The following is a 21,826-nucleotide window of genomic DNA, read 5'->3' as shown; positions in this document are numbered from 1 at the left end:
GCAAATGTTAAAGTAGCCAGTTCGTATACCGGGGAATTGAGACCAGTGGTGTAGTTAAATCCAACAGAGCAGAGTATTCCCACACATCAGCCTAACTCCCATTGATAGTAATGGTCACTACTACAGTGTGCCATGGGGTCACAATATTCCAGCAGGCTGCCAGATGTCCTCGGCCGCCTCTACACCACTGGCTTAGTTCCCTTCAGAGCCCGTCATCCTTTTCCGAGTCTGGAGACACGGGTCTGGAGACGGTGAAGATGTCCTGACGTTTGATTTTGGTTTTGGGTGTGGTGGAGGTGGAGGGCACCCCCATGGAGGGCCTCCTCTTGTCCGACAGCAGTTTGATAATCTCGGCTACCTGACTCTCCAGGGCGCCCAGACGGCCTCCCAGAGTCTGGATGTCCCCCCGGAGCTCCAGCCGGGTCTCGTGCAGCGCGGCCTGCAGGGCCTGCTCCGGGATGGGGCAAAAGGGGTGAGGGGACCCCGCTCCTCCTGGGAGAGGGCTGTGGAGGAGCGGGGTGACCGCGGCCGGGGTCCGCGCCTCCCCTGCCCGGTCAATCCGCAGCTCACTCTTGGTGATGCCGCTGTCGCAGGAGTCCGTCTTGCGGAGAGGGTTGTTGCTGGACACCCCACCCTCCTCCACATCCCCTCTGCCTCCTGCTTCCTGACCCTTGCCCTCCTGAGAAAGCATCTCCACAGAAACAGCCTTGGTAACATTGTTGTTCAGCCCCTCCTTCCTGACCTCCGTTGGTGCGACAGGAGGGGCCATGTTGTTTTTGAGGCGCATCCAGCCGCTGGCCTTTGCGGCCGGCTTAGCCACCGCGGGGCTGGTACTGACTTTGAGCCTGGCAGTTGAAGTCTGCTCACCTCCCCCTCCAGCAGAACTGGGCTGCAGCTCCATAATATCACAGTTGTTCTGCTTGGCAGGGGGCTCACTGGGATGGCTGTAAGCCAGGGAGCTCTGCATGGGCGTGACCTGAGACACGGTCAGCACGCTGCTGCTGGGCGGAGCCCCGTTCTGCAGGGAGGAGTGGGGACGCTGCAGGCTGAGCGGCAGGGAGTGCTGCAGGCTGGAGTGGCCCAGCTGCAGGCTGTGGGGGTGCAGGTGCTGGTGGTGGTGCTGCTCCACCTGGAGCTGGTTCTTCTCCAGGTCCAGCTGCGAGGCGGCGGCTCCCTGGTTCCGGAGCTCCTTCTGCTGCTTGAACTTCTGGAAGAGCTTCCGGACCGGGTGGTCCTGCGGGATGGTGAGCTGCACCTCGTTCTTAGCGCGCTGCCTCTCCTCCTCCTCCTTCTTCACCTCACTGATCTTGCGGAAAATTATCTGCCGGGGGAAACACAAAGAAAAGAACAACAGAGCGCTTATCAGAACACTTATCATTTCATATGAATAATATGAATAATAATTCTCTCTCTTGCATTCCTCACAGAGGGTAGCACATTAATCATTGGTGAGAAAAGTGTTTTTTTACAGTGACAAAAAAAGAGCCAGGGAGATTTATTATTATGGAAATCTGTCAGTCTGTCTTAAGTTTTTCTCTCTAATACGGTCACATGTCACATTCCCTCTGCAGTGCACTCAGGTGCTGCAAAGTGCAGCTGGCTTTCGGAGATCTGTGTTAAATTATCCATCAGTGCTCCTGCACCTCCCCCTGTATTATTCAACCTAAGTCTGGCGCCATGCTCTCTCCTGGCTCCCCTTACACACTAATTACATTGGGAATGACAGAAATCCCTGGCAGGCAGGCAGTCAGCCATCCAACACGCGATATAAGTGTTATTCTTGGTTAAAATGATAATGTTCCCCGTAGCTGGCAAGCTGGGCGGGTCGATCTTTAGAAAAAGTTAAGGATCGGCTTCTTTCCACCCATCCATGATCTACCCATCCAACCATCCACACCTCCTTACCTCCCTCCCTTCATCCATCTATCCCTCCATCTATCCATCCCGCCCGTCACCTCCTTTCCTCCTTCCCTCTCATCCATCCACCACTGTTGGAGGTTCCTGAGCCAAACCAAGCAAAGCCTCTGCTCTCAGCTCAGGAGGTTAACAGGAAGGGGAGACTGAGACGCCACGTCAATCATCCCAGCTCTGCCCGGCTGGCTGGAGGCATAACTTGGAAAGCTAAGGCTATTAATTTAAGAAAACTATGATAAGTTCAGCATGGTTTGATGAAAAGTACATGAGAAGTTATCATTGACGAGATAATGATCTGATCGTTTCCATTGTGCAATGGTGTTTTCTGCTTTTTGCTGGCTGAAAAGAACAAAGAGTCTACTGTCTTTGACAGGTAGAATACAAAAGAGGATTATCTTGTCAAGAACCAAAGTGCATCTGAAATGTCATCCAAAGTGCATTTAAAAAAGTATAAAACACAGTGGAGCGGTAGAATTGCCTCTTGTGTGAAATTATTATTTCAGAATCTGAATTTCAACATGGGCAAGAATGCCCATCAATGCTGGTATGGGAACACATTATTCTATTATTTTTTTACTTTATTTATTCAGGGAAGAGTTGCTGAGCTTGCATGCTAGTTTCCAGCAATGCGTCTATTAATATTTATACAGTTACACACATTCACCCCATGGGAGCTGCCCAGTACAGCCATTGCCTTCTACTATGTGATGCAAGTGAATGAAAGTAGAGCCCAAGTAGAACCCAACAGCGTTCAATCAAAATTTGACGTATTTATTTACAAGTACTACATTAGGTCAAGTAAGTGCATCAAAATCACAAAAAACATCAACAATCTTTTCCATATCTGTCATGATGCATGAACCACAAGTGCCCTTTCCTTGATTTCATCTTTGCAAATTTGTCAGTGACTGTTCAGCTCAATATTCTCAGTTATTTCTCTCTCAATGAAGAGGACAGCAAGCTGATAGAGACACTCCTCACTCACAGATGAGTCAAATAAATGTTTTAGTAGTTTCTGCTGACTGAAAATGTGCTCAGCCTGGTCGCTGCTCATGGGAACAGGTAGATAAATCCTCTATAGTCTCACCACCAGGTTTGGGAAGTCTGTCTATTTCATTGGCAGTAAGGAAGGCCAAAACTTGGCCAGTGGACAGCTCATCGTTCTGCTCCTCAAATATGGTGGCATTTTCATGACAAAACTTGTGAGAATAAGTGAGAACTTGTGCGCAAGCAAGAGGACTGCCAACTCACGGGGATCTTATGAACACAAAGCAATTCATTCCACACACACAATTACTCTGTGTACTCTCCAAACCATTTTTATGTGCTCAAGTTTCATTTAGTTTTGGGCTCAGCGCTGGGCATTATGTCCATAAAGTCCGTAAAGTCTCCAAAATTGAACGCCACTGTTTACAATTTAAACATTTCCCGGTTCTACCCCTTTCTTCTTTGTCTTCGTTTTAATCTGCGTTGAAGTCGTTGCACAAGCCGATTCCAACACAGTTTCCAACAAGGGGCGGGGACTTTACAGCAGCCAATGAAATTTATGGACACGATGGCCCAGCGCAGAGCCCGCCCCCAACTGTCAAAACAAAATATAACTTCTAAATATAATGTAAAGACAAAGTTCCCTCTTGTGCGAGAGCTGTCACCGCGGTCGCTGGATGTACCCACGCGTGCGGAGGTGCCATTTCCTTGCGTGGGCTAGTCCTCTTGCTTGCGTGCAAGTTCTCACTTATTCTCGGAAGTTTTGTCATGGAAATGCCACTATAACAAGCCTTTGCATAATATGTTGAATGACAGCATTGCACCACTGTGTCATATTCTGATTGGCTTCGTGGCGACGGGACATTATACCTGCGGGGTGGAAATGGGAATAATAGAGATGTAGCAGATATAGAGTGTGAATTGGCAAAATAAAAAAAGTTTTAAAGTAAGATTTTCCTAATGTGCTTATTTAACTTTTGAGGATTTTTTTTTTTTTACTGAATTCCAAGTGATTCTCTACATTGTCAGCACCCATTCATTTGCATCAGTATAGTCTTGAGGGTATTTTATTGTTCTGTATTGGAGTAAATGGGAGCCGCAAGGTAGGCTTAACCTGATGTAAAAAAAACCGAAACAAACAGCTGTGAATGGGTTGAATCAGTAAACAGTATCCGAGCAAAGGGATAAAAGCACGATAGACATGGTTAATTTCTGTTATTTTGAACTGATAATTTCCCTACTGATTCGTCTGTTCACTTTTGTGTGTAGAAATGCTAACTAGCTAACTATCTGGTTAGCCAAGCATCGCTATCTTGACGTAAACACATCTGATTTGCACACTAGCTAACGTATCTAGTACAAGCTAGCGTTAGAACTGGCTAGTAGCTGCATGTTAACATTAATGCGAGTTACTTTGCTAAATTAACCTGCTGGCTAGTTAGCTAGCTAACAAAGCCAAAAACCAACAGTTTGTTCAGGTTAACTGAGCTGACTCTTCTCAAGCTACAAGTCAGTGTTTTGAAGTAGAGACTCGGGCTAAAGACAAGACTTTACTGTGTCACAGCTGCCTAAATTTGGAAACAAAGCTACCCCCATCAAGCTGTTCACTTTTACCAACATTACTGAATGGAAACCACAACAATCTTTTTCTGTCTATATTGTTGATGTTCCATTTTGTTATCTTATATATTTAATCTTTGCCCACTCTCAGCACCCGTTGCTGCCAGACCATCCAGGAAGGGGAATCCCTCTCTGCGAGGCCCTTCTCAAGGTTTCTTCCATTTTCTTTTCCTAATGAGGTTTTCGTGGGAGTTTTTCCTTGTTCTCATTGAGGGTCTGAGACTGGGTGATGGTGTTTTCCATTTATTGTGTTAAAATGTGGGTGTGTGAAGCCCTTTGAGGCTGTAACTAAGATTAAGGGCTATACAAATCAATATGACTTGACTTAAGGTACTTCTCGTTTTCTAGCCTGGTTGTTACCCATCTAGTCATTATTTGTGTGAAACCAATTGTCCTCTAAAAGCCTCTAAAAGGGTCTTTCTTTTGTGAAACCTTATTGATCCCAGTTGGGGAACACTCTTTTCGCTTCACTCCCTCCTCAGCAAGGTCAGAGGAGCTGGCAGGGATTCATTGTCTTGCTCAAGGACACTTCAGCAGAGATGCTTGTTGAACCCGGGTCCTCTGAGTGAAGGAAGGTCTTCCTACTCAGTACACTGCCTCACTGCTGCTCTTCTCAAGTGATAAGAAGCTTTAATGTCTTTTTATAAATCATTATAAACACTGTATTTTGCTCAGATGTTTCACTCAGAGGAGTTTGGCTGCCAGTCGGAGCTTTTAAAAAGGCTGTACTGAAAACCGGTTGGCTTGGCGGTGACGGTTGGCAGCGCTAAGCGTCCTAAACCTCCTCAAGACAAGGGCCGCGTTGAGTGGCCTGACTCATATCCCGCACTCAGCCTAATTTCTGCTGACCCAATTATTCCCTCCTTCTGTCTCCTCAATAACCATCGCTCACATATGGAGCCTCATTCACACTCTGAAATGGCCATCCGCCATGACACACGCACCAAATAACAGGGCATTATGAGTACTGGTGATGAATGGCTCTTTTTTTCTTTTGTCGGTGTCTGAGAAGTGACAAGTCGACAGAAGGCTAGATAGATAAAGCGCACCTCTCAAGTGACTCAGCCAAGTAGCTGTCATATTAATGGAGAGATTAGAAACCAGGCGCCTCTGTCACGCTTTGATTTCATCCTTGATTCCAATGTATGATCACTTCAGAGAATCTCATTAAAAAAACATGCAATGTTAGATCTACGGCACTCATAACTTGGTTAATGACAGAGATTAGTTGTATATTTGATATATCACAGAAAATTTGATGAATGTAAGCCAGTGATTTTGGCATCAAGATCAATTTCTCATCATAAGTTGTGCTTAAGCTTGTTTTATAAATGATACCGCTGGGTCTGCATCTGCATTTATTATAAAGATCTCATCCAGAATAAGACCGCTGATAAGAGTTATTAAAAACAACACTTGAAGAGTTTCATTCCAAAAAGAGAGAGAAAAAAAAATCCTGCTCTAACAAGATGATTGCTGACATTAAAGTACAGCACACTGTGGGTAAGTATTAACGTCGTGACTCATGTCAAGGCCTCTGATTACATAAAACCTTTTCAGGTAACAATAATTACGAGTAAGTACTTAAAATTGCTCAAGTAAAAGTACAGATTTTTGGAAGCACTCAAAAAAGTGATGTTACTCAACACGCTTACTCAACTACAGCAGTGAGTATTGTATTTACTTTCCTCTTCGGGTTAGGAGTTCTTCCAGAGGCTTTCTGAACGCAGACAATGTGTTTAAATTATTGACTTATTGATGGAGCTTCACAACTGACTTTCCAGACTTAATCTTTTCAAACCTTCGGCATCTACAATATTTGTTATTAAAGTTATTCCCATGCGTCCCACTTGTAAGTATAAAGTGATTAGCGTACAGAACAAACAAAACAAAGTGTATTCAATTAAATCCAGGCAAACACTGTGCTCCTGTACTGCTGATGATAGCTCCCTTATTAGCCTGGACATCAATGCACATGGAATAACTGATTTCATGTTCACAGAGATAGCAGACCAATCAAATACAATAATCTGAAATCGATGGGTTACTTTCCAAACAGCAAAACTTGTTTTATTTTTTATTTATTTAACCTTTATTTAACCAGGTCGGTCCCGTTGAGATACAAAGACCTCTTTTTCAAGGGAAGCCTGGCCAAGATAGCAGCATAAAAAGAGATAAAAGTTGCAACATTGAAACAGACAAACATTAAGACACAAACATGCAATAAAATAAATAAAAACAATTACAACGTTCATAAAAAAACGTGCAAGTACGAAAAGAATCTGCTTCTAAGTCTCTCATTTGATTTTTTAAAGTTCCAAGTGGAATAAGTTCCGGCAGTTTTAGGTTTGAAATAAAATCACTTTTGAAATTAATCACTGAATAGCTCAAAAATATAGATCATTCCTTCCTCAACAGTGTTAGACAATGTTAGACCAAATAATAACAATGTTGTTATTTGGTATAGACAAAGGTCTGTTGCACTGTGGCAGTGATGCAGTAACTGTTTGAACTTTTGAAAGTTTGAAGAACCAGAACGCCATTACCCAGAAATCATGGCGTGTGATGTCAGTAAACTGCACACTGCTCAGACCTAACTTCTTCTTGTTAGTGGCTGGTGGGGAAGCAGATGGTGAAAAATAAGGTTTTGGCAGCAGGCTCAGCCATCGCTGGCGAGTCCATCTTTCTCTGGACGCAGCGCTCGCTCGCTGATGTTTTGGAGAAAGTTTTGTATTTCGCTCTTAAGTTTTGATTCATTGCTTCCTCTGCACCTCCCCGCCAGTGTCCATACCTGACACCTGAAATTAATTTGGGCAAATAGCGACAAATCTGTGGCATCTCAATTAGTGGGAATGGGACAATCTGTTGCAGCCTCAATTTGTGATTCAGGCTGATAAGAAATCTTGCCTAGTGCAGCTTTAAAAACATAAATGTTAATGAATAATACTTTGACATCAGCAATCACTTATATATATATATATATATATATATATATATATATATATATACATATATATATATATAGAGAGAGAGAGAGAGAGAGAGAGAGAGAGATATTTATATTATATATATTTATTATAGAGTGCTATACAGTAGGTGACACTTGTTTCAAACGGTGGATACAGAACTGTACATGCACACACTCCTACTACTCACATGGGGCATGGCCTAGGAGGGCATGTGATGTAACACAACTGAGACCAGAGGTAACAGAACGAGCAGACACACTGGTAAAAATAAACCAACAGCGACATCAATCACAGACAAAACAACAAAGTCACATATTTCCATTGTAGTGGAAATAGAGGTTATGCAGTAGCTGCTTCCTCTCTACAGTGCTGTACACAGCTGTGACCCATTGTTCGCTTATGAAATGCAACAAAGTGCACATGCCACTTCAAAAAGGTGTTTGTCAGTGTGGTGTGGTGGTCAGACGGACCGTCCCATGACCGGAAAGTCACAGGTTTGAACCCTGCAACAGCCACTGTACAGTACCCATCCCTGTCAAAGGGTTACGGGGTTATGATAAGAAACAGTCCTACCCAGCAAGCAGTTGATAGAAGGTCATGCAAGGTCAGTGCCAACCTAAACAAGCACCAACTGCTTTGGAAACTTCCATTGTACTTCCTGATGAAGGTATATTGCCGAAACATGTTGGAGTTTTTAATAAAATTCAATGTGAATTAGCCATTCAATAAAGACTTTTGTAGCTTTTTCAGTTGAAGAAGAGTTGCCTTGGTCCTTTTTGAATGCTTTGGAAACTGTTTTGAACTGAAATTAGAATAAAATTTGGGTCCTGATTGGACCCAAATTTGAGATATGGACGACTACGGACATCATCAGCTTTCATTTTGGCGCTACATTTACACAGGTTTTCAACGTTGTTGCAGGATGTCGTATCAACATCTATTCAACGCCAAAGTGTTTGCTGGGTAATATGAGAATTGAGCACTCTACTTCCTTCAAGAAAATCCTTGGACTAAAATGAAAAGGTAGAATAAGGGCACTTTGTTAAAGCTCCCATGGTGTAAATTTATGATCACCATGTGAAATAAAATTTACCCCAACGGAGCACTGGCTAAGTGTGCGGACTGGAATGTTTCATTAAATGAAACTGTCAGGCAGGCAAACATCATTCACTTTTCAAGTACTCCAAAACATCAAATCATTTGAGACCATATGACTTCATCTGCACACGATAACTCTTGAGTATACTCACATCATGAAGTCATGAAACTAAGAACAATTAGTTTACAGACTATCTCCTGTCCTGCCAGAGGAATATTTGGTTAAGGTGTAGATAGCACATCATTTAGTAGCATTTATGAGTATAATTTGTTTGTATTTTTTTCTATTTTGAATATAGTCATTACATTTAACCTTTAAAGCACAAAAAGTAGTTACTGCTGTTTGCTTTCTGTATGGCAGTACAGCAGGTCGCCCTCCCACGAATCTCCATTTTGTTGAATTATACACTATGTGGTTATCTAAGACCTGATGTGCATTAAGTCAGTGCGGCCCTTTCAGAGTTCACCCCTCGCTCCCCTGAGAGGACCGCGGCTCTCCTGAGAGCTCCATATGCAGATTCGAGGATGCATATGCTAATGGCAAAGAGGAATTAGCAAGCACAGCCTGGAGGGGATCGGTTACCCCCAACAGAAAGCCCATCAGAAATAACACAACAACAACAACAACAACAAAAAAAACACATGGACCCTCACTGAGACATGAGAAGACACATCAATTATTCAAACGATAAGCCTGCGGTGCTTCCAAAAAAACTGGAGATTTGAGACAAGCACAGAAAGCTAAGGCTGACATGTGACTGGTGTCTTCGTCACACCCTTCCTGTTGGTCTGTCTTGCACTGTATGTGACACTCTGTTGTCCCTGATCAATGTGTGTCAGCATAATAATGATAATGTGGTACTTTTTTATTGAGAAATTCTCTTTTTACGTGACCATGGGGAGAGAAAAGCGTACAGTCAGCTACCGAACAGCACACCTGAAGCTGCTAGATTAGGGTCCAAATTCACTAAGATTGCAATACGACAGCAATTTGCACATTTTCTTGCACGTCACTTGCTTCAGCTAAGAGTGAGAGAGAGTTTTTGTCTTATTCACTATGAAATCTATGGAAATAAAGTTGTGGCGCCCTCAAAAAGAGCACTGAGCAAACAAATAGTCCCTTCATCACTAATTGCAAGCGCAAATTGCGTGCTTCAGCTTTCAGACTAATCCACCAGGACTGGCACCCTTGCGGTCTAACAGTCCTTTCTAATTGGAGCATTTTCTGATCTGATTTTAGATTTTAGATCCTCTGCCTTGCTTGCCTGACCCGCTGGCCAAACTGACCTCTTTCTTTCAGGTAAAGAGGCTATATTTTTTTGACAGGCACTATATTAGGCACACTTTCCACTCTCTGGCTTTTCTGATTTGGTCATTTTGGAGATATAGTGCACGCTCTTCCCTGCGCAAACCTTTAGTGAATCTGCTCACGGACGCTTAAACAGGGCGGATTCTTGCCAACACGGGGTCTTGAACCTGGGACCGTTCAGGACAGTCTTTCGGACCACTAGGCCTCCCGACCTGCCACAGTCTGTCTCTGCACCAAAGCCACCAAGACCAATTCCTGTACATCTACTGTACTTGGCAAGGTGATTCTAATCCTTAAAACCGACCTAGGCCACATGTGTAGCCAAATAAGTTGCAATACCAAAAAGCTTCTCCTACTATTAAACAACTACTCACAGTATTTATATACCAAAAATGGTATAAAGAACCTTTTAGACAATATACTATGGAGGGGTTTGGTTATTTTCCACATTTATGCCGTCACCCACCATCCAATAACAAAGAATTAAGAACCTTTTAAAAGGTTCTTGAAAGGTTCTTTGTGGAACCAGAAATAGTTCTTCTATGGCATCACTCCAAAGAACCATTTTTAGTTCCAGTTTGAACCTTTATTTCTCAGTGTGTACTGTAACCTACATCCAGCCAATCCATCAGATAAACTGTATAAAGTCATAGGGGTAATCTGCACTGCCATTACATCAATCACGTTTCTCGACACGTTCTGGAGACATCTGTCATCCCTGAAGACATGCGTGGCGTTCCCACGTTTCCTGAATCGAGAAAGACAGGTACAGTAAGAGGAGTAAACAAAATCTGTTGTTGTGCCGCGCCGGAGAGATTATTCTTCAACAAGTCATGGCTGCAAAGTTGCGAATGGAATGGTTACCGTGTCAACAGCTGTAATGAGTGCGCCTCCAATTTTTGTTGACATTTTGGGAAGCGATGCATGCTGCTTCTCTGCGCATTGAGAATTTGATTGCCTTGTCAATCATTTTTCACGCTTTCTTCATAGACTTTACTTCTCTAAAAGACAGAATAACGAGAGGAGCAGTCATGTTTCTAAGGGGAGAAGCATGTGTACGCTGGCTTTTTTTTTGCGCTCTCTGAACTTCAGACGGCTGTGGGTGCAGAGGCACTCCAACCATCGTGGCACGACGATCTATTTTTGGCACAGACTTCAAAGCTCTCGTTATGAAGACAGTTCGGATATAAACTGGATTTCAGCATCGATAAAGCTCTTCCCTGAATGAGAGCTGCAAACTACAGACAGAACAAATGCGGCGCTGTGTTTACGAAATGCCCAAATGTACGTCTGGGCTGTTTAATATTTAATTCCCCTTTCTTCCAGGAGCAGAGCAGAAGGGAAGTGTCAGGGCTTATTCAGTGCTTCCAAGCAAGAAGCTGTTTGGGCTGAGTAATGTCTTCATTTTAGCCAGGCCATAATATTCTGGCTGGGGGGGGCAGTTAGAGAAAACATTATACATTGTGCTGAATCTGGCCAGCAAAGAGAGAGAGAGCGAGAGCGAGGGAGAAAGAGAACGGGGGATAGAAAAAGTATTACATTATATTAACTGTAGGCAGAAAGAGAAAGAGAGAGTATACATTGTAATAAATGTGGACAAAGCAATAGAGAGGTAGAGAAAGAGAGAGATAACAGAGACACTGGGAGATAAAGAGAAGGGGAGAGAGAGGAAGAGAAAATATCCATTATACTAAAAGTAGGCAGAAAGAAAGAAAGACTGAAAAATGGAGAGAGGAAGGGGGAGAAAGAGAAGGAGAAGGAGAGAGAGTAAGAGAATAAACAGCAGACATTATACTACATGTAGACAGAAAGAACAGAAAGAAAGGCAGAAAGAGAAAGAGGGAGAGACTGAGACATTGGGGGGGAGAAAGGAAGAGAGAGAATGGTAATAATGGGCAGAAAGAAATAGAAAGACAAAAATAGAAAGAGCAAAGGGGAGAGAAAGAGAAGTTAAGGCCGAGAGGGAGAAAGAGGGAGGAGAGAGAGAGAGAGAAAGAGACAGAAAACAAATACATGATACTAAATATGGCCAGGCAAAGAGAGAGAGAGAGAAAGAGAGAGAGGGAGAGAGAGAGAGAGGGAGGGAGAGAAAATATACGCTGGGCAAAAAGCGTGAGGAAAGACAAAAATAATAAGAGAGAAAAATACAGACGAAGGGGGGAGAAAGAGAGGCTGAGGAGGAGGAGAGAGAGGGAGAGAGAGAGAAACAGAGAGAGAGAGAGAAAGAGAAAGAAAAGAGAGAGAGAGAGAGAGAGGGAGAGAAAAATATACGCTGGGCAAAAAGCGTGAGGAAAGAAAAATAAAAAGAGAAAAATACAGACGAAGGGGAGAGAAAGAGAGGCTGAGGAGGAGAGAGAGGGAGAGAGAGAACAGAGAGAGAGAGAAAGAGAGAGACAGAAAGAGAGAGAGAGAAAGAGAGAGAGGGACAGAAAAATATACACTGGGCAAAAAGCGTGAGGAAAGAAAAATAATAAGAGAGAAAAATACAGACGAAGGGGAGAGAAAGAGAGGCTGAGGAGGAGAGAGAGAGAGAAAGAGAGACAGAGGGAGAGAGAGAGAGAGAGAGAGAAAGAGAGACAGAAAGAGAGAGAGAAAGAAAGAGAGAGAGGGACAGAAAAATATACACTGGGCAAAAAGCGTGAGGGAAGAAAAATAATAAGAGAGAAAAATACAGACGAAGGGGAGAGAAAGAGAGGCTGAGGAGGAGAGAGAGAGAGAGAGAGAGAGAGAGAGAGAGAGAGAGAAAGAGAGGCTGAGGAGGAGAGAGAGAGAGAGAGAGAGAGAAACAGAGAGAGAGAGAGAGGATGCTCGCTGCCTTATCTACCAAACTCAATATCAAACGTGGCCCTGGAGGGATTTGCTGTGTTGCACTGTGGGCCATGATTAACTCCATCCGCCTTCGTCTAGCTCTCTCCTCCTCGCCCTCACTCACCATCAACACACTCTTTTTTTTCCTTCTTTTTTTCCCCGCTGATGTCATTCTCTTCCTATCACTCATACTACTGTATTGTCTCACTGTCTGCTATCAAATAGGAAATCATTCCCTTTTTTTTACGGCTTATGATTTCTTGTTTACGCACAGACGCCGGCGTTCGCGCGGCGTTCGCGCGGCGCTCGGCTTTCTCTCGCTCGTTCGTCACTATAATTGCGTGCGGAAGGAAGGAAGGAAGGAAGGAAGGAAGCCACCGGAAAGCCGCTGTGTGCGCGGAGGAGAAGCTCGCTTGCAGCGTGCGGACGGGGATGACGGAGTAGCCTATTAGAGCGGTGCATGACTTCCTTGCGTAACAGGTCAGACACCAGCAAACATGAGACAGACATTCAAACTGGATCCTATAGAAACACAGTGGAGACAATGATTTACCCTTAAAAAGCTCATGTGTTGTGAGACAGCGTTCACATGCAGACTCGAAAAAGGATTCTCAGAAAGTTCAACCCAGCTGAACTTTTTCGTCAGCATCCGTTCAGCCAATCAGAATCAGAAATACTTCATTGACCCCCGGGGGGAAATTGGGTTTCGTTGCGGTTGCTCACATTCTAGAAGAGAAACATACACTCACCGGCCACTTCATTCAGGTACATCTGTTCAACTGCTTGTTAACAAAAAATATCTAATCAGCCAATCACGTGGCAGCAAATCAATGCATTTAGAGATGTAGACACGGTCGAGACGATCTGCTGAAGTTCAAAGCGAGCATCAGAACGGGGAAGAAAGGTGATTTAAGTGACTTTGAAGGTGGCGTGGTTGTTGGTGCCGGACGGGCTGGTTTGAGTAATTCAGAAACTGCTGATCTGCTGGGATTTTCACACACAACCATCTCCAGGGTTTACAGAGAACGGTCCGAAAAAGAGAAAATAGGTCAGAGGAGAACGGCCAGACTGGTTGGAGCTGATGGAAAGGCAACAGTAACTCAGATAACCTCTTTACAACTGTGGTGAGCAGAAAAGCATCCCAGAATGCAACACGTCCAACCTTGAGGCAGATGTCACTTTGGTAGCCGGTTGACACTGAGCTGAAAGCTGATACCTACCCAGTATTAGTAAGGTGTTCCTAATGAAGTGGCCGGTGAGTGTATATAGGCATGAAGAAATTATAAGAAAAATAGAAATAAGAAAATAAATATAAAAATATGTCAAATATGTGCATTATACTACAATAAAATAAAAATATGTAAAGTATGTGCATTATACTACTATATATAACAACAATAATATAGAAATAAGAAAAATAAGAAATTTGTGGGTGGGTGTGGGGGAGGAGGAGTAGGAAGAAATCCCTGACCTGGGCCTTTTCACTCCTGCTTTTTTCCTTCCCCTTTGTTTTGAATTATTGCACAAAATTATTAATCAGAGGCGTTCCTACGTTTGTTTTTGGGAAAGCTAGCGGCGAACACGGAGACGACGGTCCGACCAAAACAAAGATAAACCAGAGAACGCCTGGTGTGACGTTGGGATGACTGGAGGTTTTCCAGCTCAGTTTCTTATTGAATTTATACTGTAGAGTCTGTTTCTTCTTCTTTCTATGCAGTAGCTCCGTTATGAGCAAATCCTTCCTGTTCTTCTGCCTCGCCGCCATGTTGACGCTCAAAACAAACCAACCGATAATTCTGTCCATTTTCTGATGGATCAGTTTGGCCGCCGCTCGGGATAGACAGAGCGTCGGTCTGGCTCTGGACTGCAGCAGTCGGAGTCAAACAGCTGGAAACAGGCGACAGCATCTTGAACTGAATCCCAATCCATCTAAACTGGCTGGCAAGACCGGTGCCAGGAGTGAAATATGGATCTGGCTCACAGCGCCGACAAAGACGGACAAGCGACCGACATAAACAACTGACCCGTGTGCAAAAGCTGCAACAAAGCTGTCTAAGTCACATGTGGCAACGAAGCATTTCAGTCACTGTTCTGTGTCATTACTTGATGTTTTTTCTGGTTTGCCGTGGTATTATTGTAGTATTGAACTTTCACTTTTTATTATTTATTTATTTATTTTTTCATTTTTTATTTTTATTTATTTATTTTTTCATTTTATTATTATTTTTATACTATGCTATATGCCTAAGTATTACGTAGGCATGAGTTATCCGAAGCCAGCCAGGGGAGGGGAAGGGAGTAAGCTAGGGTGGGGAGGGGAGGGGAGGGTGGGATAAAATGTTAGGTTTCTTTATTTATTTTTTTTCTCTCTCTTGAATTACAATGTCTGCAACATATTATGTGATGGACATGTAGCATTGATATTTTAGTCAATATTCTGGCATCGTGACAACACTAATCGATAGCAGCTGCCGTGGGAGGAGAGCGTTCCTCTTTCACTTTCCGCACCAGATTTTCCCATCCGTGCCCGGATTGGAACGAGCAATATTCCGACTCTTCCTCCCGCTGCGTAATTTATCCACATGGACCCGTTCCTCCGTGTTTGTTTAGCGGGTGCGACAGACGCGTTTCACCCCACGGCTACCTGGAGGAAAAAGTCGGCGCGATGCACGCCGCGCCCGGCGACAACACGCCACGCCGCTTAGCGTCGCCGTAATGAAAGCCAGGTGTGCGTTTTCGTCCGGCCCCCCCACCCCGACTCATTACGGCAAAAAAAAAACAGAATCAAAAGCTGTGTTCATTCACCTTGCTCTCTGCAGGTGCCGGTGTTAAAAAGAATTTATCTAATTGCCGGCGGTGGAGCCGCACAAAGCCAAGCCAGCTCAGCACAGTGAAACACATCCCAGCATCCCATCTGGCAGCTGCCAGCCAGCAGGCCTTCAAACGCTGTAAATTATGCAAAGCACTCAGAGTAATAAAACATGATATAACTGCGCTGGAGACGCTTCTCCTTTCTTTCCCACATTAGCTGAGCCATTCTGAAAGATAGCGCTGTAATAATAATAATAATAAAAAAAAAAAAAAAGTTTGCAGAGCAGCCGAATGCGGCGGTAATCGTGTAATACCTCAGAGACGCGACTGGCTTGGGAAGTTTAATCCTGCATGCTGGAGGGGAAACTGTGTGTGTGTGTGTGTGTGTGTGTGTGTGTGTGTGTGTGCACGTCCATGTGAGTTTCTATGTGTGTGTGCATGCGTGCCGTATACGTGTGCATGTCCGCAAGCATGTGGGCGCATGCATGTGTGTGTGTGTAGGTGGTGTGAATCCTGCACTTGATTAGACTCTTTCTGTTGAGTTATAGTTCTCTCTCTGCACCCACACACACACACACACACACACACACACACACACACACACACACCCCCCTCAGGGCAAAGTGATGGATAGATACTCCACTGGCTCGCGAACAATAACGCTCGCACAACAATCAGCGGGAATGAATAAAAGGATCCTAACTGGACCCCAGGCTCACATATGCTAGATCCCACTATTGATCGCGGTCCGTGCGTCAATGAGGAGATGAAACAACAAAAGGACGCGGCGCGGGGGAAGCGGCGGCGAGGGAGGGACCGTTTTAGCTCCGTGCTGCCAGACTTCCCCGCCGTCGGAGCGGGCTCGTAGTCGTAAAGCTGCTAAAAATAGGAACGGAGAGTTAGGGATCGCTGGGCAGGATACAAGACTGCAAGAATATACTGGAAGTGATACATTTTACTGACTGAAGAGCGGATCAGCTTATTCTAAGATACTTGATGCGTGTTCTCTCTCTCACACACACACACACACACACGGAGGTCTCAAACCCAGTCATCCTTTTCAAAGTATCTTATGCTATAGCCTCAGTTGGCACACACACACACACACAGACACATATACACAGCTAACCCTATGTTTGCCAAACTCAAATTTTAACCCGAACCACCAGCTCTAAAATAAGCTTTTCCCCTTGGAAAAATCTCATTAGAGTTAGACTGATATATCAGGCCGATATTTATCAAATATCAGATATCAGCCAGTCAGTGTTGTCCACCTGCGATATGACGGAGGTTCCTCCTGATCACAGCTACAGAAAAAGCCTATAAAACTTGCAATGAAATTTCATTTTATTAGTAATGTTTCCCAGAGTTTCTCCACCATTGAACAGGTGTGATGTCACTCTGCCTTAAAGAACCGCTGACACTAAAAGAAATTCATTAGTCTGAGTTTCAGTGGAGAGTTTTAGTGTCCCATGATGCTCTGAATGCTGTTTCAGAGGCTTTTCCACCCTGATGAATGAATAAATTGAATGAATGAATGAATGAATAACTTGTAAGGAAAAGGAAGTTAAAGATATCAGGCCAAAAACATCGCTATCGGCCTTCAAAAACACAATATCAGTCGAACCCTAGTCCTCATGAAGCTGGTTTCTGGTAATTGTAATATACGATGATGAGGATTTCTGAACATGGCAACAAGAGATATTCCTGATGCACACACACACACACACACACACACACACACACACACACACACACACACACAGGAAACTCTAGCTTGTTTTCTCTACTCTTTGCTATATTCTCTGTCTCTAGCCCCCCCCCCATGGTACTGCACAAATGGGCCCTAGGGAGCAGTGGGTGGGGGGTGAGGGTGTGTGTGGGGGTGGGGGGGTGAGGGGGGGTGAGTGGGGGGTGGGGGGGGGGTCAGGGGACAGATTCCCAGCGCTCTCCCACCCAGGGGAGAGCGCTGTCCCGGGGGCGAAAGCACAACACTCCGGCCTCCCCAGGTGATCCTGCCTGTCATCTCCCTCCCACACACACTCACCACAGGCTGAGAGGAGACGCACACGCACACACACACACACACAAACACACACACACACACACACACACATAGAATCCATAGCAACAAGTACACAATGACTGAAAGTGTCGGTACACACAAAAACACAAATACACACATGAAAGTGCAAGCATGGACGTACATGTGCACACTAATATGCATGGAAACACACATATAATAATAATAATACGTTTGATTTTTAGCACCATTCATACATAGAATGCAACTCAAAGTGCTTTACATAAAATAGATTGATTAAAATAATAAATGGATTCAAAACAATTGTTTAAAACCATTACATTGCATCAAAATTACATTAAAATTCCAAAATCAAAAATTGTCCAGCATAGGAATGACCGTCTATGCCAATAACAACAGCAATTCGAAAATAAATATACATACAATGCAGTGCGTAGGGACACACACACACTCTACAATAAAGATGAACACACACACACACACACACACACAGACACACACACTGGCCTGTACTGCTGCAGAACATATTTAAAGAGCTGACGGGGCAGCAGTGGACACCGCTGCGTCCACCTCCGCCATTTAAGAGCGTTGTTAGTTTTTCTCATTTCTGGCAACTAGTCCAGAGAGAAAAGCCGCCCTCGTCTTGCCTTCACGCAGCCTCGACTTCTCCGGAGACTAACAGGAGGGAAAAATGGGTCACTTTTCCTCTTAAGTTCAGCAATTCATTATTTACCAGACAGAGGAGAAAAGAAGAAAATGAGCCTGTGAGCATGGATGACTTGTTCTCCTCTCTGCACCTCGTCCCTGCCGCTCTCTTCCTCTCCCCACGGTCGACTAGAACCCACACACACACACACCAAGGAACACAGACACACACACACACACACATACATACGTGCACACATGCATGCATGAGTGCACATTCCCATATACACACACAGCCACAAACACACAGGAGAAGACATACATAGACATTCCCATATGGGCACACATAAGACTCAAGATACGCTTGAATGCTCAAACACACACATTCGTATAGACACACACACACACACACACACACACACAAAGACATGCATGGATGCACACAGATACACACATACACATGCACATATGCACACACATACCAAGTCAAATACACGTGAACGTAAACACATAAAGCCACACACACACACAGATTCTCCACATCTAATTCTTCTCCAATTCTTCAAGATGCGCACACACACACACACACACACACACACACACACACACACCCTCTTCGATACATCTTATGCACCTTTATCTCTCTTAAACACACACACACACGAGTTTCTCCTCCTCACCCATATCCACCTTTCCCTTCATCTCTCCAAGATGCCAGTGCACGGAAACACACACACACATGACACACACACACACACACAAGCGAATTCACATACACTAAATCCCCCCCCACCCCCCGCTCTTATCCCCCTCCCTTCATCTCTCTAAGACACACTCCTATGCACACACACACACACACACACACACATCCGCGCTTATTCATTATTGAAAATCCGACCTCTTCAGAAGCACTTGACACTTGGAACAATGCGGCAGTACAGAGCAAGAAAAAAAAAAAGCACAAAATGAGTTAGGTATTGTGCTCAAAGGGCGTAACATGCCGTCACATTCGATTTTGCTGCAATATTATGGTAATTTTCTGAGCGTTAGCAGGCTGAAAATATAGAAATGGAATAAATACAATTAAGGCAGGTTTCACAGAGCGCCGCCGTGATCCGCTGGGCGTGACTCATTTCAGCTTTAAACAAGACAGCCGAAGCTAAACTGCGCTCCTCTTTGTCTTCGCTCTGCGGGCGCTGCGGACGATCAGCGCTCGCAAAAGCTTAGCGTCACGTCCGGGCTGAAGGAAAATGAGACTCTCTCAGTTTGGTAAAAGACTGTCAGAACGATTCCTCGCCCTTTAGAGGGTGGAGAGACGTGAGAAGAGTCAAATATTAAGCGTTAAGGAGAATCGTCAGGGGCAAAATGATTTGATTGGACTTTGATTCTCGAGGTGGGAGTTTGTTTGTCTCTCTGTTCAGGGCAATTTTCACTTCTATTCAAGTCTATATATAGTGATTTAACAAAGCTCCACCTTATAAATAAGCAGTTGAATATCTTTTCTATCATGTTTCTCCTGACATTTTGTGCTATTAGTTGGGAAATTAATATTAATACTCACCCGATACTCCCGCACTTCAGCTACAATACCAATACTGGTTAGATATGAAAGAAATTCTCTGAGAATGAATGCTGTGAGCTGCACAGGGAAGCCCCTACGATATGGTGCATTACTAAAAAGGTTAATATTTAACATTTTGAATTGGAGGAGGGGAGGCCCGCTGCGAATAATGTTTTGCGAAAATCTACACACATCCACTGAAAAAAGGCACAAGTTAAAAGATCAATCTCTGGATTTTAAGAGTCGATATTGGATTGTCCAAATGAAAAGAGCAATTAACCAGAAAATCAATATTCATCTTACCTAGCCCTAATCAATACAGCCATCTTCCAGGACCTCTGTTAACTCCCTAACACGTTGATGCCTCTTTCTACCTTGATTCATATCGTAATAGGGTCAGGCAGTTATTTCCCAGTTGGGATATTTGTCTCTGACTTTTGTTGAGGTCACATTAATGTGCGACAGGCTGTAGTTTAGAGGAGAACGGGCGATAACAGACGAGAACGGACTGAAGTCACTCCAGAGAGCCGCACTAATTACTGTGTTCATGTGACAAGTGTGTAATTTTGAAATGGCTTTCATCGCCCGCGGCCGTCCTGCTCCCCGAGCTAGCAGCTGTCCCTGGGCTATTGTTTAGCCCTCTTTCACACCGAGCCAGCTAGCCCGGGGCTAAGTTCCACATTTCTATTTTTGTCCCTGCAAAGTAGGGGCTAACCCCGCTGCAAAAACAGGGCTTCAGCCTACTTTAGATCCACAGTACCACAGTGAAACCACCAGTCCGTCAGCCTCAGGTTAAAAAACGCCCTAGAATGCCCTTAGACCCGAGGCCGAGTGTAACAGAGACAAATAAAGAAGCAAGCGTTGCTAAAATAAATCTAAACATCAGAGGTAGGGACTCAAGTCACAATTTTAGTTGCTTGAAACTTGACTTGATGCATGAAGAGAAAACTTGAGACTCAACTTGGGTTCTGGTGACTTGGGACTTGACTCTGACTTGTACTTTGATGACTTGAAAAGGTTTCTAAAGTCTTGACTTGAGATCTTGTGTTTGTGTAAATGACTTAGATTGAAAGTGATGAGATTTGTTCCAGCAGACGACTGAATTTAAATTCTGTTTTCTGAATTTGTATGGAATGATTGAATTTATTGAAGTTGAAACTGATAATAGAAATCAAACTCATGATGCTCTTACCAAGTCTTTATCCTATTAAAACCATATTGCATTGAAAAGTCCTAGATATTTAGTTTTCTTTAAGATATTAAATTGATACTGGACTGGATTTGTTCTGACTTGACTTGCTGTTCTACATTTAGACTTGAGACTTGACATTAATGGCTTGGACTTGACTTGAGACTTGTGCCTCTAGACTTGAGACTGACTTGAGACTCGAGCAAAGTTGACTTGGTCACACCTCTGCTAAACATCTATTCGTTGGCCTGTCATTATAGTAATGTCAACACTAACATGTCTACATGACTGGTTTCCTCTGCTGACTGCAGACTGTAATTGGTGAGAATGAATGACTTTGAAATGCCATCAAGGACAGACAGTGTGGTAGCGTTAGCGTTAGCATTAGCCTGCTAGCAGCCAGACAGCCTCTGTGTTTCTATGTGAGAAGAGTTAATATGAGCCAAGCAATGAAATGTAGTTTACATGGTGTGTGATGAACAGTAACAGACAGTGTATTCTGGTGTGTGATGAACAGTAACAGACAGTGTATTCTGGTGTGTGATGAACAGTAACAGACAGTGTATTCTGGTGTGTGATGAACAGTAACAGACAGTGTATTCTGGTGTGTGATGAACAGTAACAGACAGTGTATTCTGGTGTGTGATGAACAGTAACAGACAGTGTATTCTGGTGAGTGATGAACAGTAACAGACAGTGTATTCTGGTGTGTGATGAACAGTAACAGACAGTGTATTCTGGTGTGTGATGAACAGTAACAGACAGTGTATTCTGGTGTGTGATGCAGATGATGCTGTTTTAAGAGCACATCTGCAGCTTGGATGGCCCAATGACCTTTCTCTCTCTCTCTCTCTCTCTCTCTCTCTCTCTC

General features: G+C 43.9%; 1 protein-coding gene across 1 annotated transcript in view; it reads right to left on the bottom strand.

Annotated features, from left to right (window-relative positions):
• Window positions 1-202: 202 nt before the first annotated feature.
• kcnh5b (potassium voltage-gated channel, subfamily H (eag-related), member 5b) overlaps window positions 203-21,826 on the bottom strand; it is a 156,784-nt gene continuing 135,160 nt past the window's right edge. Inside the window, exon 13 of the mRNA XM_078289483.1 lies at window positions 203-1,321. Coding sequence (XP_078145609.1) covers window positions 203-1,321 — 1,119 coding nt within the window. The remainder of the gene's footprint in view (window positions 1,322-21,826) is intronic.

The sequence above is a fragment of the Centroberyx gerrardi genome, chromosome 17, assembly GCF_048128805.1.
Source record: "Centroberyx gerrardi isolate f3 chromosome 17, fCenGer3.hap1.cur.20231027, whole genome shotgun sequence".
NCBI lineage: Eukaryota > Metazoa > Chordata > Actinopteri > Beryciformes > Berycidae > Centroberyx > Centroberyx gerrardi.
Note: the sequence above shows the minus strand (reverse complement) of the source record. Positions and strands in the feature narration are given on the sequence as shown.